General features: G+C 41.3%; 2 protein-coding genes across 2 annotated transcripts in view; one reads left to right on the top strand and one right to left on the bottom strand.

Moving 5' to 3' along the window:
- The first annotated feature begins 1,260 nt into the window (after nucleotides 1–1,260).
- bhlha15 (basic helix-loop-helix family, member a15) lies at nucleotides 1,261–4,659 on the top strand. Its single transcript, XM_079660036.1, has 2 exons — nucleotides 1,261–1,392; nucleotides 2,696–4,659. Exon 2 carries the CDS (start codon nucleotides 2,746–2,748, stop codon nucleotides 3,286–3,288), a length of 543 nt encoding a protein of 180 aa, XP_079516162.1. The 5' UTR covers nucleotides 1,261–1,392; nucleotides 2,696–2,745; the 3' UTR covers nucleotides 3,289–4,659.
- Nucleotides 3,834–20,310, bottom strand: part of tecpr1a (tectonin beta-propeller repeat containing 1a) — a 20,458-nt gene continuing 3,981 nt past the window's right edge. The window contains exons 4-22 of the mRNA XM_079658457.1: nucleotides 15,857–16,121; nucleotides 15,470–15,570; nucleotides 14,862–14,963; nucleotides 14,486–14,634; nucleotides 13,320–13,879; nucleotides 11,939–12,084; nucleotides 11,629–11,784; nucleotides 11,101–11,250; nucleotides 10,557–10,714; nucleotides 10,032–10,262; nucleotides 9,555–9,651; nucleotides 9,239–9,318; nucleotides 9,058–9,114; nucleotides 7,420–7,594; nucleotides 6,990–7,125; nucleotides 6,608–6,700; nucleotides 6,403–6,509; nucleotides 6,148–6,267; nucleotides 3,834–5,583 (exon numbers count right to left, since the gene is read on the bottom strand). Of these exons, the coding sequence (XP_079514583.1) occupies nucleotides 5,446–5,583; nucleotides 6,148–6,267; nucleotides 6,403–6,509; nucleotides 6,608–6,700; nucleotides 6,990–7,125; nucleotides 7,420–7,594; nucleotides 9,058–9,114; nucleotides 9,239–9,318; nucleotides 9,555–9,651; nucleotides 10,032–10,262; nucleotides 10,557–10,714; nucleotides 11,101–11,250; nucleotides 11,629–11,784; nucleotides 11,939–12,084; nucleotides 13,320–13,879; nucleotides 14,486–14,634; nucleotides 14,862–14,963; nucleotides 15,470–15,570; nucleotides 15,857–16,121 (3,021 nt within the window). The 3' untranslated portion in view covers nucleotides 3,834–5,445. The remainder of the gene's footprint in view (nucleotides 5,584–6,147; nucleotides 6,268–6,402; nucleotides 6,510–6,607; nucleotides 6,701–6,989; nucleotides 7,126–7,419; nucleotides 7,595–9,057; nucleotides 9,115–9,238; nucleotides 9,319–9,554; nucleotides 9,652–10,031; nucleotides 10,263–10,556; nucleotides 10,715–11,100; nucleotides 11,251–11,628; nucleotides 11,785–11,938; nucleotides 12,085–13,319; nucleotides 13,880–14,485; nucleotides 14,635–14,861; nucleotides 14,964–15,469; nucleotides 15,571–15,856; nucleotides 16,122–20,310) is intronic.

The raw sequence follows: 20,310 nt of genomic DNA, 5'->3' as shown, positions 1-20,310 counted from the left end.
CTCAGTTTGGCTCCTGAACCTACAATGTCAAGTAAAAATAACTTTTTAGTAGAGTTATGATCTCTACAAATGTAAGCGACCCTACTCTTAGTAAGGCTCACCTATGACAACAAAAAGAAAAGCACATGCTCTCAAATTAAGACACTTAAATGGGGCTTAATGCATTAAATAACAGATAAATCTTAGTCTACAAAAACTGAGATTACAAAAAATTACAAAACAAATAATGTCTGAATAAGACTAAGAGACTTTAGAGAGGTGGTGGAAATCCTGACTACCACCATAGATAAACCACAATAATTAAACCAATTTTGTCATAAGAGACTACTTCTAAACAAATACTCTTATGGCAAACCACACACACTCTGTCTTTAGTTATCACAGCAGGTAAAGGACAATAATCCAAACTGCCAACATTGTTTTTCAGGTCAAACAGAGTTCAGATCCCACATATGAGTGGGTGAGGCGTAAGTGGATGATTTAAAAAAAGCTAATTATGTTATTATGCTGTCTTCTTGTTTGTTTGGTATCTGTGTTCAGTTTAAAATTCGTCTGTGGTTAAAACAGTTTGTCTGGTCAACAAAGGGATAAGTGTGGCTCTGTACATTGAGGTGTAGCCTGCAGGACTGTATTCAAATGAAGCAGCTGAAGGTGATAAGCTACAATGGAAATTACGTTAACTGCTCAGAGTTGAAGACCGGACGAGGAACCAAAGATTTAGTGTTTTTCAGTACTAACGACTCAGTAAAAAACTCAGGGCAAAAAGCATTAAGTATGTCGTCTTTATTTTAGTCCAGGCCAAATAATGTAATGTAAAAATGTTAAATATTGTACCAATGTGGTTTTAATATGATGCTACATTTGCTTGTATATATAAACACAAGTTTTAAGGAACTTGCACTTAATGATAATAATAATAATAATAATTTTATATTTCAATTTTTGGGTACAACAGTAATATTATGAGCTGATAATATTAGATCAGAGACATCCTACATACTTTACTTGTAGGCTAACATATATTATGTTTCAAGTATTGCTACTATAATATAGACTAATTATTATATTATTTTCTTTTGGATAATTTTAGAGACTGCAGTCATTAAGACCCGATATTGTTGGCAGTATTATGACAGTGTGACAGTGACAGCAGCATGTGGGCGGGTCATAGAGTGAGTTCGCTCTCTGATTGGCTGAGCAGCGCTACGTGTACATCAGTCCGCTACAGGTAGCTCGCATGTGACAGTTATCTGCATGTGTGTGTGTGAGTGTGTTTGTGTCTGCTGCTCTCTCCTCTCTTCACTTTATATGATGGTGCATTCAATGACCGGCTGCATGATGACGATTTCCCCTTAAACACTCAGGAGGAGGAAAGTTAGTTTAACGTGCAAGGTAAGACTTTTTTATGTATTTATTTAAGTTGTTTAAGACACTTTAATGGCTGCTGTGAATATAGTTTACTACAGTGAATGAATTTTGCATGTTTATCTCATATCAGCAACCACAGATTAAACTTGGGTTAGGAAATTAAAGAGAGGCATGTTGATGTAGAAATGTATCTTCCTTTATATCGTGTGCACATCTATGTAAAACAGCTTTATCAATTTTTTTTGGCAGTTTTAATACATTAGCATATTTGATGATGTGGTTTAAAGCTTGCTTGTGAAACCCCTTTAAACTACCTTAACTACAGCAAACTTCAACCTAACTTCAGGGAGTTTCTAAATCATTGCTTTGTAAAAAAAAGAAAATAAGTAAAACCCATGGGTTAGTTAAAGAGCATTTGAGGTGAATTATCGCGAGCTGGTTGGACTCCCTGTTCTTGTGAGTGTAACCTTGAAATGGGTATTATCACAGGAGTGTGGGGATAAGAGAGGCTAGATTAACAGAGCAACATCATGCCGTTTTCACACTGCAACAGGCTGATTAGATACAACAGGATGCTGGGCTGTTTGAGTTGGAGGGAGGTTTATTTAGCAAATGCGGATTACATGCCTGGGAAAAGACTTTAAATTAATGTTAAGATGCCTTTGTGTATTTCAACTTTTCTTACTCGTGGGTAGGTGGGGTGTAGGAGAGAGGGATGGAATTGAATTAATCCAAAATGTTGTGCAACCTGAATTGTCTTCTGTAATGTTGTAAATTGAAGATGTTGCAATAAAAAATGTATGATAAAAAAAAAACTGTTCTTACTCCTGTGCAATTGTGGAAAAAGTGCTCAGATATGTAAGTCAAGTAAAAGTAGCAATTGTAAAAACACTCTGTTAACATTTAAATTACTGCATTCAAAATCCTAAAAAAAAAAAAGTAATGGAATCAGTTTATACTTAAAGTACTGACAGTAAAAGCAATTGTTGTGGGTTAGAAACTATAATTATGGATGCATTTATGCATTAATCACCAGTGGAAAAGGTGGAGTACATTTATATTACTTTGTGTACTAATGCCAGATATAATACCCTATAATAATATATTTATTTATTCGTTTATTTATATCCTGTATTAGATAATAATCTGAATCTGATAATGGCTATAGAGCTGAAAAATACTTGTAGTGAAGTAAAAAGGGCAATTTATTTTCTAGTAGAAAAAACTCAAATAAATACCTTTAAAAATTGTACTTCGGTACATTACTCGAGTACGTACTTCACCACACTCCACTGCTCCTGTGTAACACTCCCATCTTCTCTTCCAGGCCTGTTGAAGCTGTTGTATATAAACTTTGTGAGAAAAAGCTGAATCAGGATGAAGTCCAAAGGGAAGGCAGTGAAACCCTCCAGGAGGACGTGGTCCAACCCTGAGCCAGATATAGAAGCAGACACAGAACCAGAACCGGGCTCCAGTGAGCAGGAGGGTTCGGAGGCCTCGGTGCGGATCGGGGGCTCCTGGAGGGGGTCTCTGAGGGGCGGGGGCCGGCGGCGGCGCAGGACCCGCGGCTCCAACACCAAGGAGCGCAGCAAGAGGCGCCTGGAGAGCAACGAGCGCGAGAGGACACGCATGCACAAACTCAACAACGCCTTCCAAGCTTTACGAGAGGCCATCCCTCACGTGAACACCGAGAAGAAGCTGTCCAAGATCGAGACTCTGACCCTGGCGAAGAACTACATCAAAGCGCTGACTACCATCGTGGTGGACATGTCGGGGGCCGGCCTGCCTGAAGGGGGGGTTTCCTCAGAGGCCAATGCCGCCAAGCTGCTCCAGTGCTACCAGAAGCACCTGGAGGACGAAGGGGAGGACGACCTCACTCAGTATCTCACCCAAATGCACAGCTTCAGCCAGCGCAGCTAACAGAGGCTGTAGACCAGAGGTGTGTGTGGTGACCTTTGGGGCCAAATATCCCTGGGACCAGAAGTGGGTCTCTGCAGGAAGTGGGTGCTGTTCTCTGACAATAAACCCAACGCTTGACCATCACAAAAGTGCCCTTCCTGCAAACATAAGGAATGATTTAAGGACCATTCTAAAAAGACTGCAGATCGTGGTTATGAAGAGTAAGAAGAGTCATGTGTTTTTGAACTCAGGAACGAATCTTTCGCAACTCTGTGAACTTGTTCTCCTTTGTGTTATCTTGTGATCTTCTTGTGTGTTTTTCTGTTGAGGAACCTGCCGAGTAGCCTCTAGTCACAACTGTCAGGAAAGAAAGACAAGCAGCCGGCGTGAATATTGAAACGAAGCGAGAAACTGTGTTTGCTCATGACGACAATCTAACAGTCTTCTCACAGCGTGTGCACACAGATAATATTTAAAGTGTGTGTTATTTGACTATTTGTTTGTCTCCATGTGTCTCCAAGGCAAGACGTTGTAGTGAATAACATCAGGAAAAACTATTTGGGGAGTTGCTATCAATAAACACATTTATTTATTGACAGATAAGGACTGTTACTTTGACCATGCACAACACTTGAGAAATGTACTCCACAATGTCAACAGCAGGGATGTGTTGCACGTTACAGTAACACAAAGCAATGTTAGTTATTCACAGGTAAAACAGACGGATCTCTGTACACTTTCAACATTTCAACAAAGGCTGCATCATATTTAGACGATACATTATGATACAGAGGAATTTAGACAGCTGTTAACATAAATTAAAGCCTGAACGGATACTTATTCATGTTTTTAAATTAAAAGCTTATGTCGAAAGTAGTAACACTATTCCAGCTTACTATTTTACCATTGCAGCACTATACTAAGTACATCATATTCATATCTTACAGATTTATAACAAAAATATAGTTGTTTTTAACATTTGCTTCTCATCGCTCAGTCATTCTACTAACGACGGGAAGTAAATGCCGACATGCAAACATGCTCCTGAGAAAGAGGAAGGTTCAGTTTTAGCATTTTAACCACAGAACGTATACAAGTAATCCACACTTTTCCCTTATTTATAATGCTAACCATTGCACATACTCCATGAAAACTACATTTAAATAAAGAAAATAAAAGCTTTATAAAACACCAGTTCACTGTTGGTACAAGGCAACCACCACAAGTAAATAAAGCCAGTGCATGTCTTGTTAAAGCTGCTACATACAGGCTCCAAAAGCACTGTAAATGTATAGAAGTCGATGGGAAAACCCTATCATTTCCTGTTACAATACAAAGCACATTTTTTTTTACAATTAGTAAGCGCCTCATTAGTACCAATAAAACACTAAAGCTCACAGAAAAGTGTGTGTGTGTGTGTTTGAGAGCTTGCCTTGCTTTAAAGATGTCTTAACTTCACACAGGCTCCACACACATTTGGACGCATAAACCCAGAAGTAGGCTTCAAAAGTCCTTTTTAGAAGATTCTACAGACGTGCTTTTCTGCCATCTGTCAGCTCCTTATTTGCTCCATCCTGTTATCAGATTTCTTATGTTCCCGAGTAATCAGGATTTAGTCTATTGGAAAGTGTGTTAACCTTTTGCCCGTAGGATAATATTAAGCATGTTTTTAATGTTGTATTAAATAGCAGCCCAGTGGCAGACAGTTAGCAGTCAAATAGCTTTAATTAAAGTACATTCATTTCTTTTTATCATTAAAACCCTACCTTTCCAAGTTCACCTGAACCTAACATGAGGTACTCTATACAAAGAAACTACATACACATGATGAATAAATATGGACAAAATGCATTAAGACCAGCGAGTTCAATGTCAGTGAGCAAAGACAGAGAAATTCAGCTCATATGAGATTCTGAAAGTCGAAAACGGAGAACTTTCCGTGACCCTGACTGCAGGACGTGAACACTAAAGGCTGTCCTCCAGAGTTTAGAGCCGAATTAGCAGTGCTGCTACTCCAGTGTTAGAAGTAGAAGTACTTTTAAACAAAAACGACATACTAAATATTATTAGAAAGGTACTATGGTTTAGGAAGGCCCTGTACAGTGTGTGTGTGTGTGTGTGTGTGTGTGTGTGTGTGTGTGTGTGTGTGTGTGTATGTGTGTGTGTGTGTGTGTGTCTTCAGCATCCCACAGCATTGCCGTTGGCCTCCGTGCTCACAGGGAAGGAGCTCTGAGAAGCCAGACCCCCCAGAGAGGGCAGACGGATGCAGGGCGGCTCCATGCAGTTCCCCCTCACTGTGATGTGGTCCCACCCACCCTAAAGGACCAGAACAGAGGGAGAGAAATCAGCACTTAAAGTATTTGTGTTTGTTGCAAGTACACATTTTCAGTGGGCACAGAAAAGGATTTACAACACTGTGCAGCACAATACACTGTCAACACTATACTATTATACATGTGGCTTAGTCAAGTTTTCTTTTTCTTTACATACACAATTCGGACACTTTAACATTTCATATAGTTACACTTCATTTAGCCAACGCTTTTATCCAAAGCATCTTACAATAAACCATGGAAATGTGAACTCAGAACATGAAAGTGCCTTTACTTCAATGAAGCCATATCAATGTAGGTTCTGGTTTATTAATCTCAATTAGCTAAATCCCTCACACTCAGACCCCAAACTATATTCTCCAAGATTGAGTCATTTTCTCAATTTACCTATAGGGCAAATACATGCTATCTTCCTGTTCATCCACGAGGGCATTGCTGGTGTATTATGTGTTTGATACATTGCAAACACATATAGAATACACCAGCATGTTGTTACTAATCAACTAAATATCAACGATGGTGAACAGATAGTGAGTGAGTGCCTTACCCCGATGCCGTAGTCCCAGGACTTTCCTTTGGGCTCCATGGGTTGGACTCCCAGCCGATGGCACACTGTCCCGCAGCTCAGACCATGGCTGCCCTGCACCTTGTCCGCTATGATCCACACCTGCCCCACAACAACAAAAATCACCAAATAAACAAATGCAAGGGTTGTTTATAACCCCAAAGTGTTATTTCTTTGTGGATTCAATTGTTGACACATACATTTTGATATATGAAAAGAATGTGTCTTGTTACTGACCTGGTCCAGAGGCCCTACGGAGACTTTGCGTACGTTATTAGAGATGTGTTCCCAGGAGGATCCCTGAGGGTAGCTGGGGGTCACGCCCTGCCGGTACCACAGGTTACCTGCACAGGAAACACAAAAAAAATAATTAGTTCTTGTTATTATTTAAATTAATGTTTGTCTAAAAGGTAAGCTCTAAATACAAATGCAATAGCCTCACCATTTTCATCTACAGTGTACACTGACATCCTGCCGACAGACACCTGCTTCAGCTTCTGTTTGGCCGGGGAGGGGATGTGGTACCAGCTGTCTCCTGAGGAGGGAGACAAAACACAAAATATTATATTGGTAAAATCATCTTTGTTTAGATTAGATATGATGAAGTAGAAGTAGAAAGATATGTATCGATAAAGTATCTATAGAGTTCACAATATGAAATATACAGAAAAAGTTAGAAAACACTGAAGCTGACACGTTTTGTTTCCTAAAATTAATGCTCGTCTAATTTTCAAGTACACCTTATATTTCAAATAAAAATGTGACATTATCCTCGAACAATATTCAGTTTTTTCTCTGCAGAATATCACAGTTTGTCCTCTGACCTGCAGGACTCTCTGCAGAGACAGATCCTCTGTAAAAGGCAGAGCCGTCCTTGGCGATGGCCCAGACCTGGCTGCCAGCTCCGATGGAGATGGACTTGAAAGGCTGGTCGGTTCCCACGTGGAGCCACGAGGATCCCTGAGAGACAACCGGACGATGTTAGGATGATTACCTCCAAGGCACCTGTTGTTGCAGCTACACTGTATCCATTGTTCCTTATCAATAGGAACTTGACTAGAACAATGGCCTTCTTCACTTTTGTATACAACAAAAGAATGATGAAAGTGTCAAAAAAGAGATACACCTCCAAAGCAAGGATGGAATATGTTCTGCTGAGTAAGACATTGGAAAATATCTCTAAATGTTTCTGGGTGACTCACCAGACAGTGTTTAACCTGTTCATGGGTTGTCTGTACAGTAAGAGTGACTCACGGCAGGCGTCAGTATGGAGACTCCCAGTCTGCAGAGCACGTCTCCCTTGTTGCTGATGGCCCACAGAGGAACCACGTCCACGCTGATCTGCGCTGCACACGGCAGGATGGTGACGTCACTCAGGGAGATGGGAGGAACCTCCTGCCATGGTCCGGTGGTTGTCAGTTTACACTTCCTGTGCACGAGGAAAAACACAATGCTCCCTTAACTGCAATATTTAAAGATGCTGCTGGAGTATGAGGTCTAGCAAAATAATTAAATAACCATAAATAATTCAGGTGAATGTGCTTTTATTGGGCTAAAATAATCCAGTTTATTCCCATACAGCTAATTTGGTTCGTTGAAAGAATTTTAGGATTGATTGAAACAGTACGCTCTTATTTTGAAAGGTGAAACCAATAGTGTTAATAGAGAGGTGAGGTCCCTCCCCTTCCGGGGGACCTCCATGGGACCTTATTTCGGGAAAAATCATGTATTGAAGTCAATGGAGAGAGAAAGATTATCTTTTGATCCCGTTTGAATTGTGCAGCAAATTACACATATGATGTTTGTGAATTTAAAAGATAATTTTGCAAGTAAAAAAAAAAAAAAGTGTCGTAAAACTGTGAAGTAACACTTTTTTGTGTGAAGTGCTCAATGAACTACATCTCCTGTCTCGCAGGACACACCAAGACGGCCGTCACGTTGGCACATTTCACCTCTTTCTTTCAGAATGAGGCGAAAAGTATTAAAAGAGGTGAAAATCCCTCCAAGTCTGGGCATGTTGAGAGCTGTACACAAGGGGAGTTAGTCGGTTCCGTAAGAGCCAGCATGCGGGACCGGGATTCTGGGATTTGTAGTCATTCTAGTTGCGTATTTTTCATAGTCTTATATTTCAACAGTTTTACGACGAACTGTGACTTTCTTGACATGGAAAAGATTTTTTAAGATTGACAAACATCATATGTGTAATTCGTGGCACAATTCAAACGGGATCGAAAGATACGTTTTCTCTCTCCATTGACTTCAATACATAATTTTTCAGAAATAAGGTCCCATGGGGCGGAAGTAGATGGACGGGACTTCGCCTCTCTATATGATTGGAAGAGTGCTGATCATGTGACGATATAAAGTTCAACCCTCCCACACTGGGGCAATACATTAATTTCTGCATGTGTGTATATAGTTAGACTCGAAGCATTGTTGATGGGATTTCAATGAACAGACAAGGGACATTTTCTAACTAAAATCACTAAAAATCTATGTTTTGTTCCAAAATAAATTCAGGAGAGTGAGTTATGCAGTTAAACATTTAATAAGTATTTGTTTTTTTTATGTTAAATAATTGTTCTATTGGTCTTTCCACATCCAGCATATTCATTTTCTAAGAGTGACTTATTGTAATGCTTGGAAAGGAGTAGGATTGTAAGATCTCCATGTGTATAAGAAATATATACTGTGATTAACCTTTGTTCTGCTGATTAATCATCAAATATAGTTTCCTGCGCTGAACAAAGATCAACACTTTCTCTCTGCTCTGCCTCCTCTGCTAAAGCTCTGTTGACTCAAAAAAAAAGCCCTCGCACAAAAACAACAACTGCAAATGTCAAGTGCCCTGGCCCCTCTGTGACCGCTGGCACCTGTTGCTTTTTATAGTACCTGGCCCATCGCCTGCGACGCACAAAGTCCTTCAGCGTTTTATGGCCATGATACGACCTGCATGGATGGGGAAGAGGAAAAGCAGGAAACAATAAATACATTTAAGTCATATCTGTTATGGCTGCAGAGTTTTAAAAAAAGAAAAAGCCACAGCAGGTGGATTTGAGATATGGAAACCTACGCTGGAAAATCAGCCGCATACTGCCAGCCGTCTCTGTCCGCCCCCCCCGACACACTGTAGTCCTCAGACCAGTCAGACATCTGATAACAGCAAAAACAGGAAGTGAAACGCCATGGAAGAACACCTCTTTATTTCTGGATACACACCGTATCCGTGATCATTTAAGACTTCATATTTATAGTTTGATTAGAATTCAATGTTGTTCAATCTGTATACCAAAAGGCTGCTTTCAGATCACCACAGGGCATTTCCTTGAGTGTGTGTGTGTGTGTGTGTGTGTGTGTGTGTGTGTGTGTGTGTGTGTTTGTGTACTCACCCATGTCCACTGAGGGGATGGGGGTTTCATATTTGTTTTTGTGCACTCATGAAGTCCTGATGAGTCACTCCACATGTAGCGGTCTGTAGGGAGCCCTCTGAAATAACCACACACTTTAAATTAGGCCGGCATGTAACATTTACTTTATTTGTTTAATATTTTACTGAATAATCGATTAGTAGTTATGGTCAATAACATTTCAAAAATGGTAATCATTGCTTCATAGTAGCCCAAGATGACTTTTTAAAATGACTTGTTTTGTCCACAACTCAAAGATATAACGTTGACTGTTGAATTTTCTTTTCATTTTAGATGGTGGTGTCTATATAGGAAATTAGCCTAGGAATTTCCGTGTTGGAGACAATTCAGCTACCAAAGAAATGGGTTTAGAAAAGGTTTCTATTAAACAAAAATGAGACGGATGTATTTGATAGATGCCAGATGTAAGAGTATCCCCCTCTTTAGTTTGAGTCTCACCTGTTGGTGTATCCGGTGACGGGGTTCCACCTCTGGTTCTCATAGATGTAGACGCTCTTGGAGTCTGACTGTGTGTAAATGTTATCCGTGCTGCTGGCCAGGCCCTGGAAGAAGCCGCCTCCGTATCCTCCGGTGTGGACCCAGGCCGTGTGGTCGTAGCCGATCCCCCACACTATGCCCACACTGTTGCACTCCACGATACGGAGGTGACCCCCTACCTGCCGCCAAAACCTGTACAAAAGATAGATAGATAGATAAGTGCTTTATTGATCCCAATTTGGGACATGTTTGCATTGCAGCAGCATCAAAAACAAGGCAATGTACATAAGAGAAATTAAGACACTAGAAATAAACAGTCCAAAATATTTCTGAAATAGAAATAAAATGGCATTAAAGAGTTAAAAAATATACATGTGGAAATACAAATAAGGAAAAAATGCTTCATAAAGGTGGAAGAATTTAGATAACTATAGTTTATAGTATACTGCTTCCACCACCGCACAAGTGATGCTTGGGTTTTCTTACATCTGGTCGCAGGTTGTGGGGTAAGGCATGGCCCCCAGAATGGGGGAGGGCTCACTGACGAAGATGTCTCCTTTGCAGGTGATGGACCAGGCGGCCTGTTTGGAGGGAGGACCCTGGATCCCTCTGGAGTCGCAGCAGGAGACGCTCAACAACGCCAGCTTCAGTCGGTAGAGAGGGGAAGGCAGGCAGAGCGGGCCGGAGAGGGAGGGAGAGACGAATGAGAAGTTAAAAATAACTTTGTTGTCATTTTACTGGAGCGCAAAACAACAATACAACACAATGACGACGGCACTCCCTGATATTGGAAACAATAAAGAAAGAAGGTCGCAGTATAAAAAAGGTCAACAATATAAAAGAAGAGTGGTACTAAAAGTGCTCTCTGAAATGCGAATAACAATAAACAATATAAGTATACAATCTCGCAGCGACAAATGTAAACCAGTAGCAGTGAGTAGACCCGATGGGAAGGCCAGTCTCCCAATGTGAACTATGCACCGTTATGGTTTTCTGTGTGTGTATGGGTTTTCTGTGTAAGCATTCATACCCAGTCTTGCATCTCCAGCTCTGTAGCTGCTGAGAGTCTGATTGGCCACCTCTGTTTCGTCCGCTCAGGAGTGTAGATGGCAAAAGAGTGTTTGGAGTCGTTCAGCACGGGGACCAGGACGGTGACATCGTTGACGAAGGCGTGCAGGTACTGCAGAGAGTAGAGAGGAAGAAAGGAAAAGAGAGAAGCATAATTAGAAACAGCAGACGTTGACCTTGAGTATATCAAAAAATATCTTCCTCAATAATGCTTTGCGGCTGAATGTATTCAATGCTGTATTGACACAAGTCTAATCCACAAAGCACCAAGCTGAAGACACACACACACACACACACACACACACACACACACACACACACACACACACACACACACACACACACACACACACACACACACACACACACACACACACACACACACACACACACACACACACACACACACACACACACACACACACACACACACACACACACACACACACACACACACACACACACACACACACACACACTTCTTTCTCACCTTTTTCTCCTCATAAAAGTTGTAGTAGATGAAGAGGATGCCGTCCTTGTTGCCCTCGGCTCCTGAAAACTGCTCCAAGGCAAAATGAACGTCGATCCACTTGTAAGGCTTCCAGTCTCTCCACCACTGCATGGTTCCCTTCTTCACCCACACCGACTGCGTTCAGACAGAGGAGGGAATAATTAGTGATGAATAAAAGAGGGAGGTCCGATACCACACAGAGACAGAAATAATTATTTGAAAAATAACAAATATTCGGAAAATCAAGTATAAGAGCTCCTGATGTTGAGGTCCCATCCTCTGTCCGTACCTGTTCTATGGCTTGTTCATAATGTCTGAAATTATCCATCTCTCTTTTGGTCCTCTCACTGAGCTGCTCAAAGATTTGTCTCCTCCAGGCGGCCGTCTGGGCCGGGCTGACGGACAGACTCATGGACTGGACTGACTGGACCAAAGCTGGGGAAGACAGAAAGAAAATCAATAACTGAAAAAAGGAAAGGAAACAAAATGGACCTTAGCTGAGCCACTGGTTTCCTGCACATGTGGAAATAAAATGTAATCGTGTTAGACTCTGTTACTAACTGTATATCTTTAGACTTGGTATGTCTTAAATGTCCGGTTAGGATGTATTAGAACGAAATCTAAAATGAAATTTGTAAGTAAGCCATCTGTATGTAAAAAAACACCTTTATGTAAATTGTAAATAAGCCATCTGTATGTCAAATATGTCTTGTATGTCTTAAATGATATGATGAATTGGAAATGGTGGACCCTGATGTAAACAAGACGAAAGTCTTTCTCTAGTCTGCATCCCCTTAACAATTGTATGTTTTGAGCTGTACTGTACTGTACCCAATATACAAGCTGTTAATAAACTTTTCAATCAATCAATCAATCAATCAGCCTTGACTTTGGAGCAAATACATTACATGGAGAGTCACTATTGCGTGTTCTGGAGCTCAGATGTTATTAAATAATTCTTACATTGTATTTCCTCACATTCCTCCTTAGCTCCATAACTAAGTTTCCTTCAAGGGCTGTACCCGAATATCCGAATATTCGTTCGTTGGAGTACTATTCGGGTTTCAATTTCGTTATTCGGATATTCGTTTTGTTTGTTTTTTTCCCGTTTTTTTTCAAATTGAATTGATTGAAATCTCCAATATCAACGTAAGAGCTTGTGCCTCTTCGGGGGGTGCTAACACTTAATCATAAACGTTATCGTTTACTATCTCCGTCTTTATATGTAGATATTACTTTTTCCCCGTTAATCTCCGTCACGTTGTTTCCATAGCAACAACAACTTCCTGTCAACTGCGCTACCTCTCCTTCAAAATAAAAGCATGTCTATAAATAGGAAGCCAAGCCAAATTACACTTCAGACATATACAACTACAACGAAAATAACAAACACAATGCGATATCCATTTCAATTTCAAAGAACAGAAATTGGGTTACATTAACAAATAACTATAAAACAACAATACTGTAGAATAACAAAATGAAGGGCCGAATATTCGAATATTCGCTGCTGATTACTACCGAATGTCCGGAGCCCGAATAATGGTATTCGGGACAGCCCAGGTATCACAAGGTTAGTAATTGATCATTTTCTACACTTTCCGTTTAGCTATACAGATGTAGAGTCTAACAGCTTTATCTAATACTTGAAAGTGATTAATTTAACTCACATGAGGCGTTCATGGAGTTGAACCAGTTGAGTTGGGAGTGACTGTCCACGTTGCAGCCCCCCCCGCTGACCCAGGCCCACAGAGGGCGCTCATCCGCCCCGTACGGGTCCTCCATGGCCAGAGTGTACGTGGCCACTGACGACAGGCTGCAGGTGTCCACAGAGTCCAACACAAGTCCAGTCTGCTGAATCTGCGCCTCCTCCAGATCCACGTTACACCACTGGGGGTCCTGAGGGGGAATAGCTACACCTGCACAGGGGTCTTTGAGATCTTCCTCCACAGCGAGGGGTTCATCCTCCAAAACAGCAGGGGGAGTTTCCTCTCTGGAAGTCTTTGCCGGTTCTCGGTCAGAGACGAGTTCAGAGATGAAGCTGTCGCTGGTGACTTTGGGGATGTGGGGTTTGGGGGTCTCGACAGGTTGGTCTGTGGAGGCATCAACGAGGGACTCGGGAGAGGAGGAGGTGACGAGGCCGGTGGCTCCGTCTGTAGATCCTCTCTCCGACTCCACATCGCTCACTGCTGACTGAGCGCGAACCTCACCACAGAAATAAATTCCAGCACTGTGACATGGAGGGGGAGAAGATGACAAGTGTCTTACAATAAGTGCAATCAGACATAAGGATAGAAATTCAGAACAGCAAGAAACCTGCATCAGCTTCAAATAAGACTTTTAACCTTTTCAAAGTGCTACAAACTGAAATTAAAAGACGTTTGCTTCTTTTACAGAATGTATTTTTATGTTAATGTTGCATTGTTGAGGAACCTGCAATCTATATGACTACACCGTAGTTGTGTATATGTTATGAAAAAAACCTTTGAATGTTGAATAATGGCCTGCTCTGGTAGTAATTCTACTATTCCTGCTTCCTCCAGTGATTAAGAAAATGTTATTCTATACATTTGCAAAAACACTTGATTGACCTAACACCAGAAAATAAATCTAATTATGTAATGATAAATGTTGGTTTGTTATTAAACTGTGACACAGTCCACGCTCGTCTTTACGTTCTGAAGAAATAAAACATGGTAAACATTATCGTAAGATTTTGGCTCATGCAAATACTAAAGTTCAATAACCAATATATTTTCAAGTGTATGGTAGTGTGTGTGTGTGTGTGTGTGTGTGTGTGTGTGTGTGTGTGTGTGTGTCCACTGGGCATCAGTACCTCTGCAGGGAGCTTGCGCTGGCACTGGAGTGGGATCGGTCTCCGTCTCGGGGGACAGTGATGGCCCTCCAGGTTTTCCCACTCAGCTCACTAGAGGTCACACCTTGTCTGAAGTACACCGCCCGATCCTCAGAGCTGATAGCCAAAACCTACACACACACACACACACACACACACACACACACACACACACACACACACACACACACACACACACACACACACACACACACACACACACACACACACACACACACACACACACACACACACACACACACACACACACACACACACACACACACACACACACACACCCCCCTTGTTAAATCAACCAGTTTTCTGCAGGTTGTGTGGTCATGTGGATTTAATTTACCTGGTCGTTGAGTCCGACGTTGATCGTGATCATTTCTCCCACCATGTTGATCCAGCCCGAGCCACAGGGGTTGTGGGAGTTAATGCCGCGTCTGAACCACACCTGGCAACGCAGGAGAGCGGGAGATCTTTAGCTAGAAAGCCACATCTGCTTAAATATAGTAATGGTTAATACCAGTCTAGAAGTCTTGTTCCTCTTTAATGCTGCAGATTTTTCTAAGGGGCATATTGTGCCATTGAAATCATTCTGTAAATCTTCATTTAAAGCTTTTTAGATACACTATATATGTATTCTCTGTTGGGCTATAATTCTGTTTAACAGGATTATTTAACTCTGTACATGACTATCTAATGACGCCTGAGAAAATGGATGGATTTAAAATAAATGTAAGGGTTCAAGTCACAGTCTATTTGCCTCAGGAAAGAGATACAGAGCCATCATAACACAACTCATATAAACGGTACTAAATGCAAGTAGCAGATATTGGATAATGGTAATAAAAAACATACTTAATTTAATGAATGAAAGGAAGCAGGTATTTGTGTGATGCAATAATCCAATCATGTTGTTGTGTGCCTTTTATGATGTTTATTAGAGATTCTTCTCACTTTGTTATCCTTGGTCAGAGCCCAAACAACGTTGACTCCCACAGCGACATGTGTGGCTCCCACATCAGGACTGGGAGAATCCACCATGACCCACGAGGTTCCTGACAAGAGAGAAATATTAATATAAGTATATATATGTTCAACACAACAACATACACAACTTATATATATCAATATTCCAATTACTTGTAGATAGACTATTCTGCACAATTCCTATTATATTCTATTTTATTGTAATTACTTGCACTATTATCTGTTTTTTTGTGTTGCACTGTTGGAGGATCCTGTGACCTAAGCATTTCATTGTCATAACTACACTGTAGCTTTGCACACATGACAATAAAAGCCTTGAACCTTGAACGTCTTCCCACCAGTGAGCCGGGTTACCTTTGGGGCAGTCCCTGCTGACGCCCTCCCTGACGAGGAGCTGGCCCTCCCACAGCACCGCCCACACCAGATCCCCGGGGCCACAGCTGATCTGGATCACCTCCCCGGGGAGAGACAGCTCCTCCCACACTGAGCCCTCAGGATTCAGGTGATAGATCCCCTCTCTGAACCAAACCTGGAGAGAAAAGGAGGGATGAGAGAGGGATGAGAGAGAGAAAAGGAGGGATGAGAGAGGGATCGAGGGATAATACGTGAGGGAATAAATCTATATGCAAAATAAAAAGCTGCTATGGGCAAAAACAAGGTCAAGTAACGTTTGAATGAGCCTATCTTTGAAGAAAATCTCTTACAATATACACATTATTGTTTATTATATTGTAATTACAGTTTTGTATTTTTGTTGCTGTTATCATTTTTGTACCCTTCCCTGTAGTGTGTTATATGGGTTTTGTGCAAGTTAATGGTCTGCAAAGGCAAACATCTCAAAGTTCCCTCCAGAGGGAGTATATTTAAATGTAGTTAAGTAGAAACACACACACAAAAAGTGCACTATTTATACATTTACAAAAATAAAACCACGTTTAGAAAAGACATGTGTGCTATCAAACCGGCTTGTTACCATTAATTCAAAACAACATAAAGAAAATAAATGAAAACTAATTATTTTTCTGTAAACGTATTTGAACCACAAACAATTATTTTGCTTAAAGAAAGTAATGAAAGTCCTAAAATCCTGCCAGCCATAAAGGATGCATTCAATTAATACGTTTCGTCTAATAGAATCACAACATTTATTTTGTTGTTATCTTTTAAATTGCGGAACTTTTTTGTTTTGCTGCCGCTAAGCATGCTGGGAGAATGACATGTGAGATTGGAGGACGTTCCGGAACTAAGAGCAAAACCAAAGTGTGACATCACAGCGGCTTTGGTCTTGGGGTTCTAAGAGTTTGCAAGTAGAAGCCTCTCAGAACTGAATTCACTCTTCTTAACAGACCGATGAGCAACAGACGCATTCAGTTTGATCAGAAAACCTTTACAGTCTCCAACAGACAACACACATCTTCACCCCAACACAAGTCTACAGACTGTGCAATGGATAGGAGAAAATATTCAACAAACAGGGGTGATCCCAAGCCATATGACCTTGAACATGCCGTGGAAGAATGCCTGAACAAGATCCACTGCAGAAATGGCAAGATGTACGGCTTGGCTGATTTCCGCAATGCATATGATTGCGAGAAGATGACTTTAGCCCACAAGATGCGCAAAGTCATCCACAAGGTGAAAAGTCTGGAAGAAGGGCTGAGTTACGGGGACTCAGGGTTTGGCAAAAAGCCCAAAGGGCAGCTTGACACTGAAGATCTGGCTCTAAAACAAGGCACAGATCCCACGCCATATGACCAAGGAGATACCGTGGAAGAATCCATGAAGAAGCTCCACTGCAGAAATGGCAAGATATACGGCTGGGCTGATTTAAGCTTGGCATATGATTGCGAGAAGAAGAGTTTTGCCCACAAGATGCGCAAAGAAATGGACAAGGTGAAAAGTCTGGAGGAAGCGCTGAGTTCCAAGGACTCAGGGTTTGACAAAAAGCCCCAAGCGCAGTTTGACACTGGAGACCTGGCTCTAAAGCAGAGCACAGAGTCTGAGGTCCAAATGATTAAGAAGCAAGTCAGTCAGTTGGATGACGAGAAGAGAGAGCTGGTGGAAAAGCTCTCAAAGATGGAGATGAAATTGAAAGAGGTGGAGCAAAAGAAAGAAGAACTGGCTGAAAAGCACCTGAGCTCGCAGAAGATGGTGAAACAGTTGATTGTTCAGTTAAAAGAACAGGAAGAAAAGTTCTCCCAGAAACTGGCTGACAAAGGCCCGAGCTGGGAGCCTGAGCTGGAACAGATGTCGATGAAGATAAATCTCATGGTCAGAAACAACAGCAACTTGGAGAAAGAATTCCAAGCGTTGAAGGACAAGATGGGACAGCAGAAAGACAAGCTCCCAAAAGTCCTGGACGAAAAGAATGTGAGCTCGGAGACTGAGCTAGAAAAGGTGGAGATCCAGCTGGAGCAGTCCATGAACCTGAAACACAAGGACTTGGAGAAGGAGGTCCAAGATCTGAAAGACGACAGGACCGAGCAGGAGGAAAAGGTCTCCAAAGAAAAGGCTGATATACACCAGAGCTGGGAGGCCAAGTTCAAGGTGATGGAGAGAAAGTTAAAGGAGGTAGAGGAGGAGAAGGAAACCCTGGCTCAGAAGAACCTGAGCTGGGAGGCGACAGAGAAGAAGAGAAAGGATGAACGTAAAGTCCTGGATGACTTGTTCTTCAAGAGGGCGAATGAGGAAAGGATCCTCGCGGTGCGGAGAATGCTTCGCAGGAAACTAAAGAAGGCGATGAAGAAGGGATCAAAATGGAGGAAGCTGAGGCTACAGTCAACGCCTCAGAGGAGACGGTGGAGACAGAACTGGAGGGAACGGAGAATAACAGGAAGGGAGTGTTGAGCTGTGACGGTGACTCAAAGATGGACCACAGTCACACTCTTCCTCACCCCTTCCTCCCCCTGCCCTCAACTCCTTACTCCATTTCCCTCATCTCCTTCTTCCTACCTCACCCCTCCCCTCCCCTTTTCTCACATGCCAACTTCGTTCTACCACTAACCTCACCTCCTTCCACCCACCTTACCATCTCTCCCCTCACTTCACCTCACCGACAGACTCCATCTCTGACTCCACAGCCAACTGAAGAGTCGCCAAGGAGGACTCATATGCATTATAAAAATTGTGTTGAAAAACTTAAAGGTTACCTGGTTGGTAATGGGCTAGTTTTTTGCACGACCCATCAAACTGGTTGTGATATCACTAAGTGGCCCAAAACTGATCATCTCGTTTTCAGGTTGTTATATACATTAGATGTGTCAGGACGTAGAGAGAGAGAACATCTCTTAATGCGGAGCAGACACATTCATGTTTGAAACACATGAAAACGTGGATATTGAACAATAGGTGACCTTGAAGCAACATTTCATTAAACAAATAAAATGAAAACACAAACCAAATTTAAATGTCTGTACCTCACTGTGTAAACACATACAGTCTAAAGTCAATACTGTATGGTTACTTAAAGCTCATCTAACATGCTATTTTTAGGCAATAGCATAGGTCTCAGATATATAATATATAAGCGCTTTGAGCACCAGGAAAAGCGCTTTATAAATGTAATGTATTATTATTATATATATAAAAAACATGTCTATAAAGTGTTTTGCTCAAAATACCAAACAGATCATCCATTCTAGCCATGCCTCATATCCCTCTATTTCACTTCCTGTTTCAAAAGTGCTGATTTGGGGTATAAAGCTTTATAATAAAAATTGAAAATAACTGAAAAAGGGAGGGGTCTGAGCTCATGCGGGACCCGGCAGCTACTGTCTAAACTAAATACTGCCGTGATGAAACGCCATATCATGGATTATCAAGGATTATCTCTGAAACAGTATGGAGCTCAAAGGCTTTCTCTCTTGCCGGTTATACCACAAGGTGAGTTCCTTTTTATTTCCTGCTTCTTCACACACATGCTCTCCAGTACAGGTTAGCTCTGAGTGTTAGCGATGCTAATGTAACACCGACCATATTACGTCGGGCATTGTTTCTGATAGCAACTTTTCTGATAGGTCCACATTTCCGATATTACGTCATATCGGATGCAAATCTGGATCAGCTCCGTTGTTCCCCCGTTTTTAGAGATTTGGGTACGGAGGAAAGGAGAGAGGGTTTTATTTTCTGACGCTGCGTGAGTTCCCCGACACACCGGGGACACATGTTTATGAATACAAGACATGAAAAAGTGCATTTTGCATGAGAGGTCCCCTTTAAGTTCTGGTATTTATTCATTTGATTTTTAAACAACCTTAATAGAATAGGTATGTATAGATCTGTGTTTCTGTCTCACTAGAGAGGTTCAATTCCAGTGTTTTGTGTTCTAAAAATGTATTCATTTCATATGAGCTGTTGAAATATTCAAAGGTGTTCATCAGGGTTTCCATTCAAACTTGATCGAATGTATATACTGTATAAACGAACTGTTGTTCAGTTGGATCACTATGCTGCTGATGGTCTCTCCATAGTGAGGAGAAGCTTCTGTTGTAAATATGAATGTCATGATTTTTCAAAAACCCCAGTTGGATACGTATTATTTAATATTTCATTATTCTTTTTCACAAAATATCAGCTTTGTAATCCATTTAGATCAAAATACAAAAGACAAAAGAGTTTGAGTTTTCCATTATTTACACTCCTAAAAAACAAAATCTTATTGTACAAAACAAAAAAAGTTATATTGCTAATAACATTAAGAAATGAACAATACAAGCCTTAAAGTACACTGCCGTGTGTGTGTGTGTGTGTGTGTGTGTGTGTGTGTGTGTGTGTGTGTGTGTGTGTGTGTATGTGTGTGTGTGTTACGA

The sequence above is a fragment of the Notothenia rossii genome (assembly GCF_949606895.1).
Source record: "Notothenia rossii genome assembly, chromosome: 11".
Taxonomy (NCBI): domain Eukaryota; kingdom Metazoa; phylum Chordata; class Actinopteri; order Perciformes; family Nototheniidae; genus Notothenia; species Notothenia rossii.
Note: the sequence above shows the minus strand (reverse complement) of the source record. Positions and strands in the feature narration are given on the sequence as shown.

What these genes read in the sequence shown, in the direction of transcription:
- bhlha15 (XM_079660036.1), top strand. Translation starts at nt 2,746, where the DNA reads ATGAAGTCCAAAGGGAAGGCAGTGAAACCCTCCAGGAGGACGTGGTCC.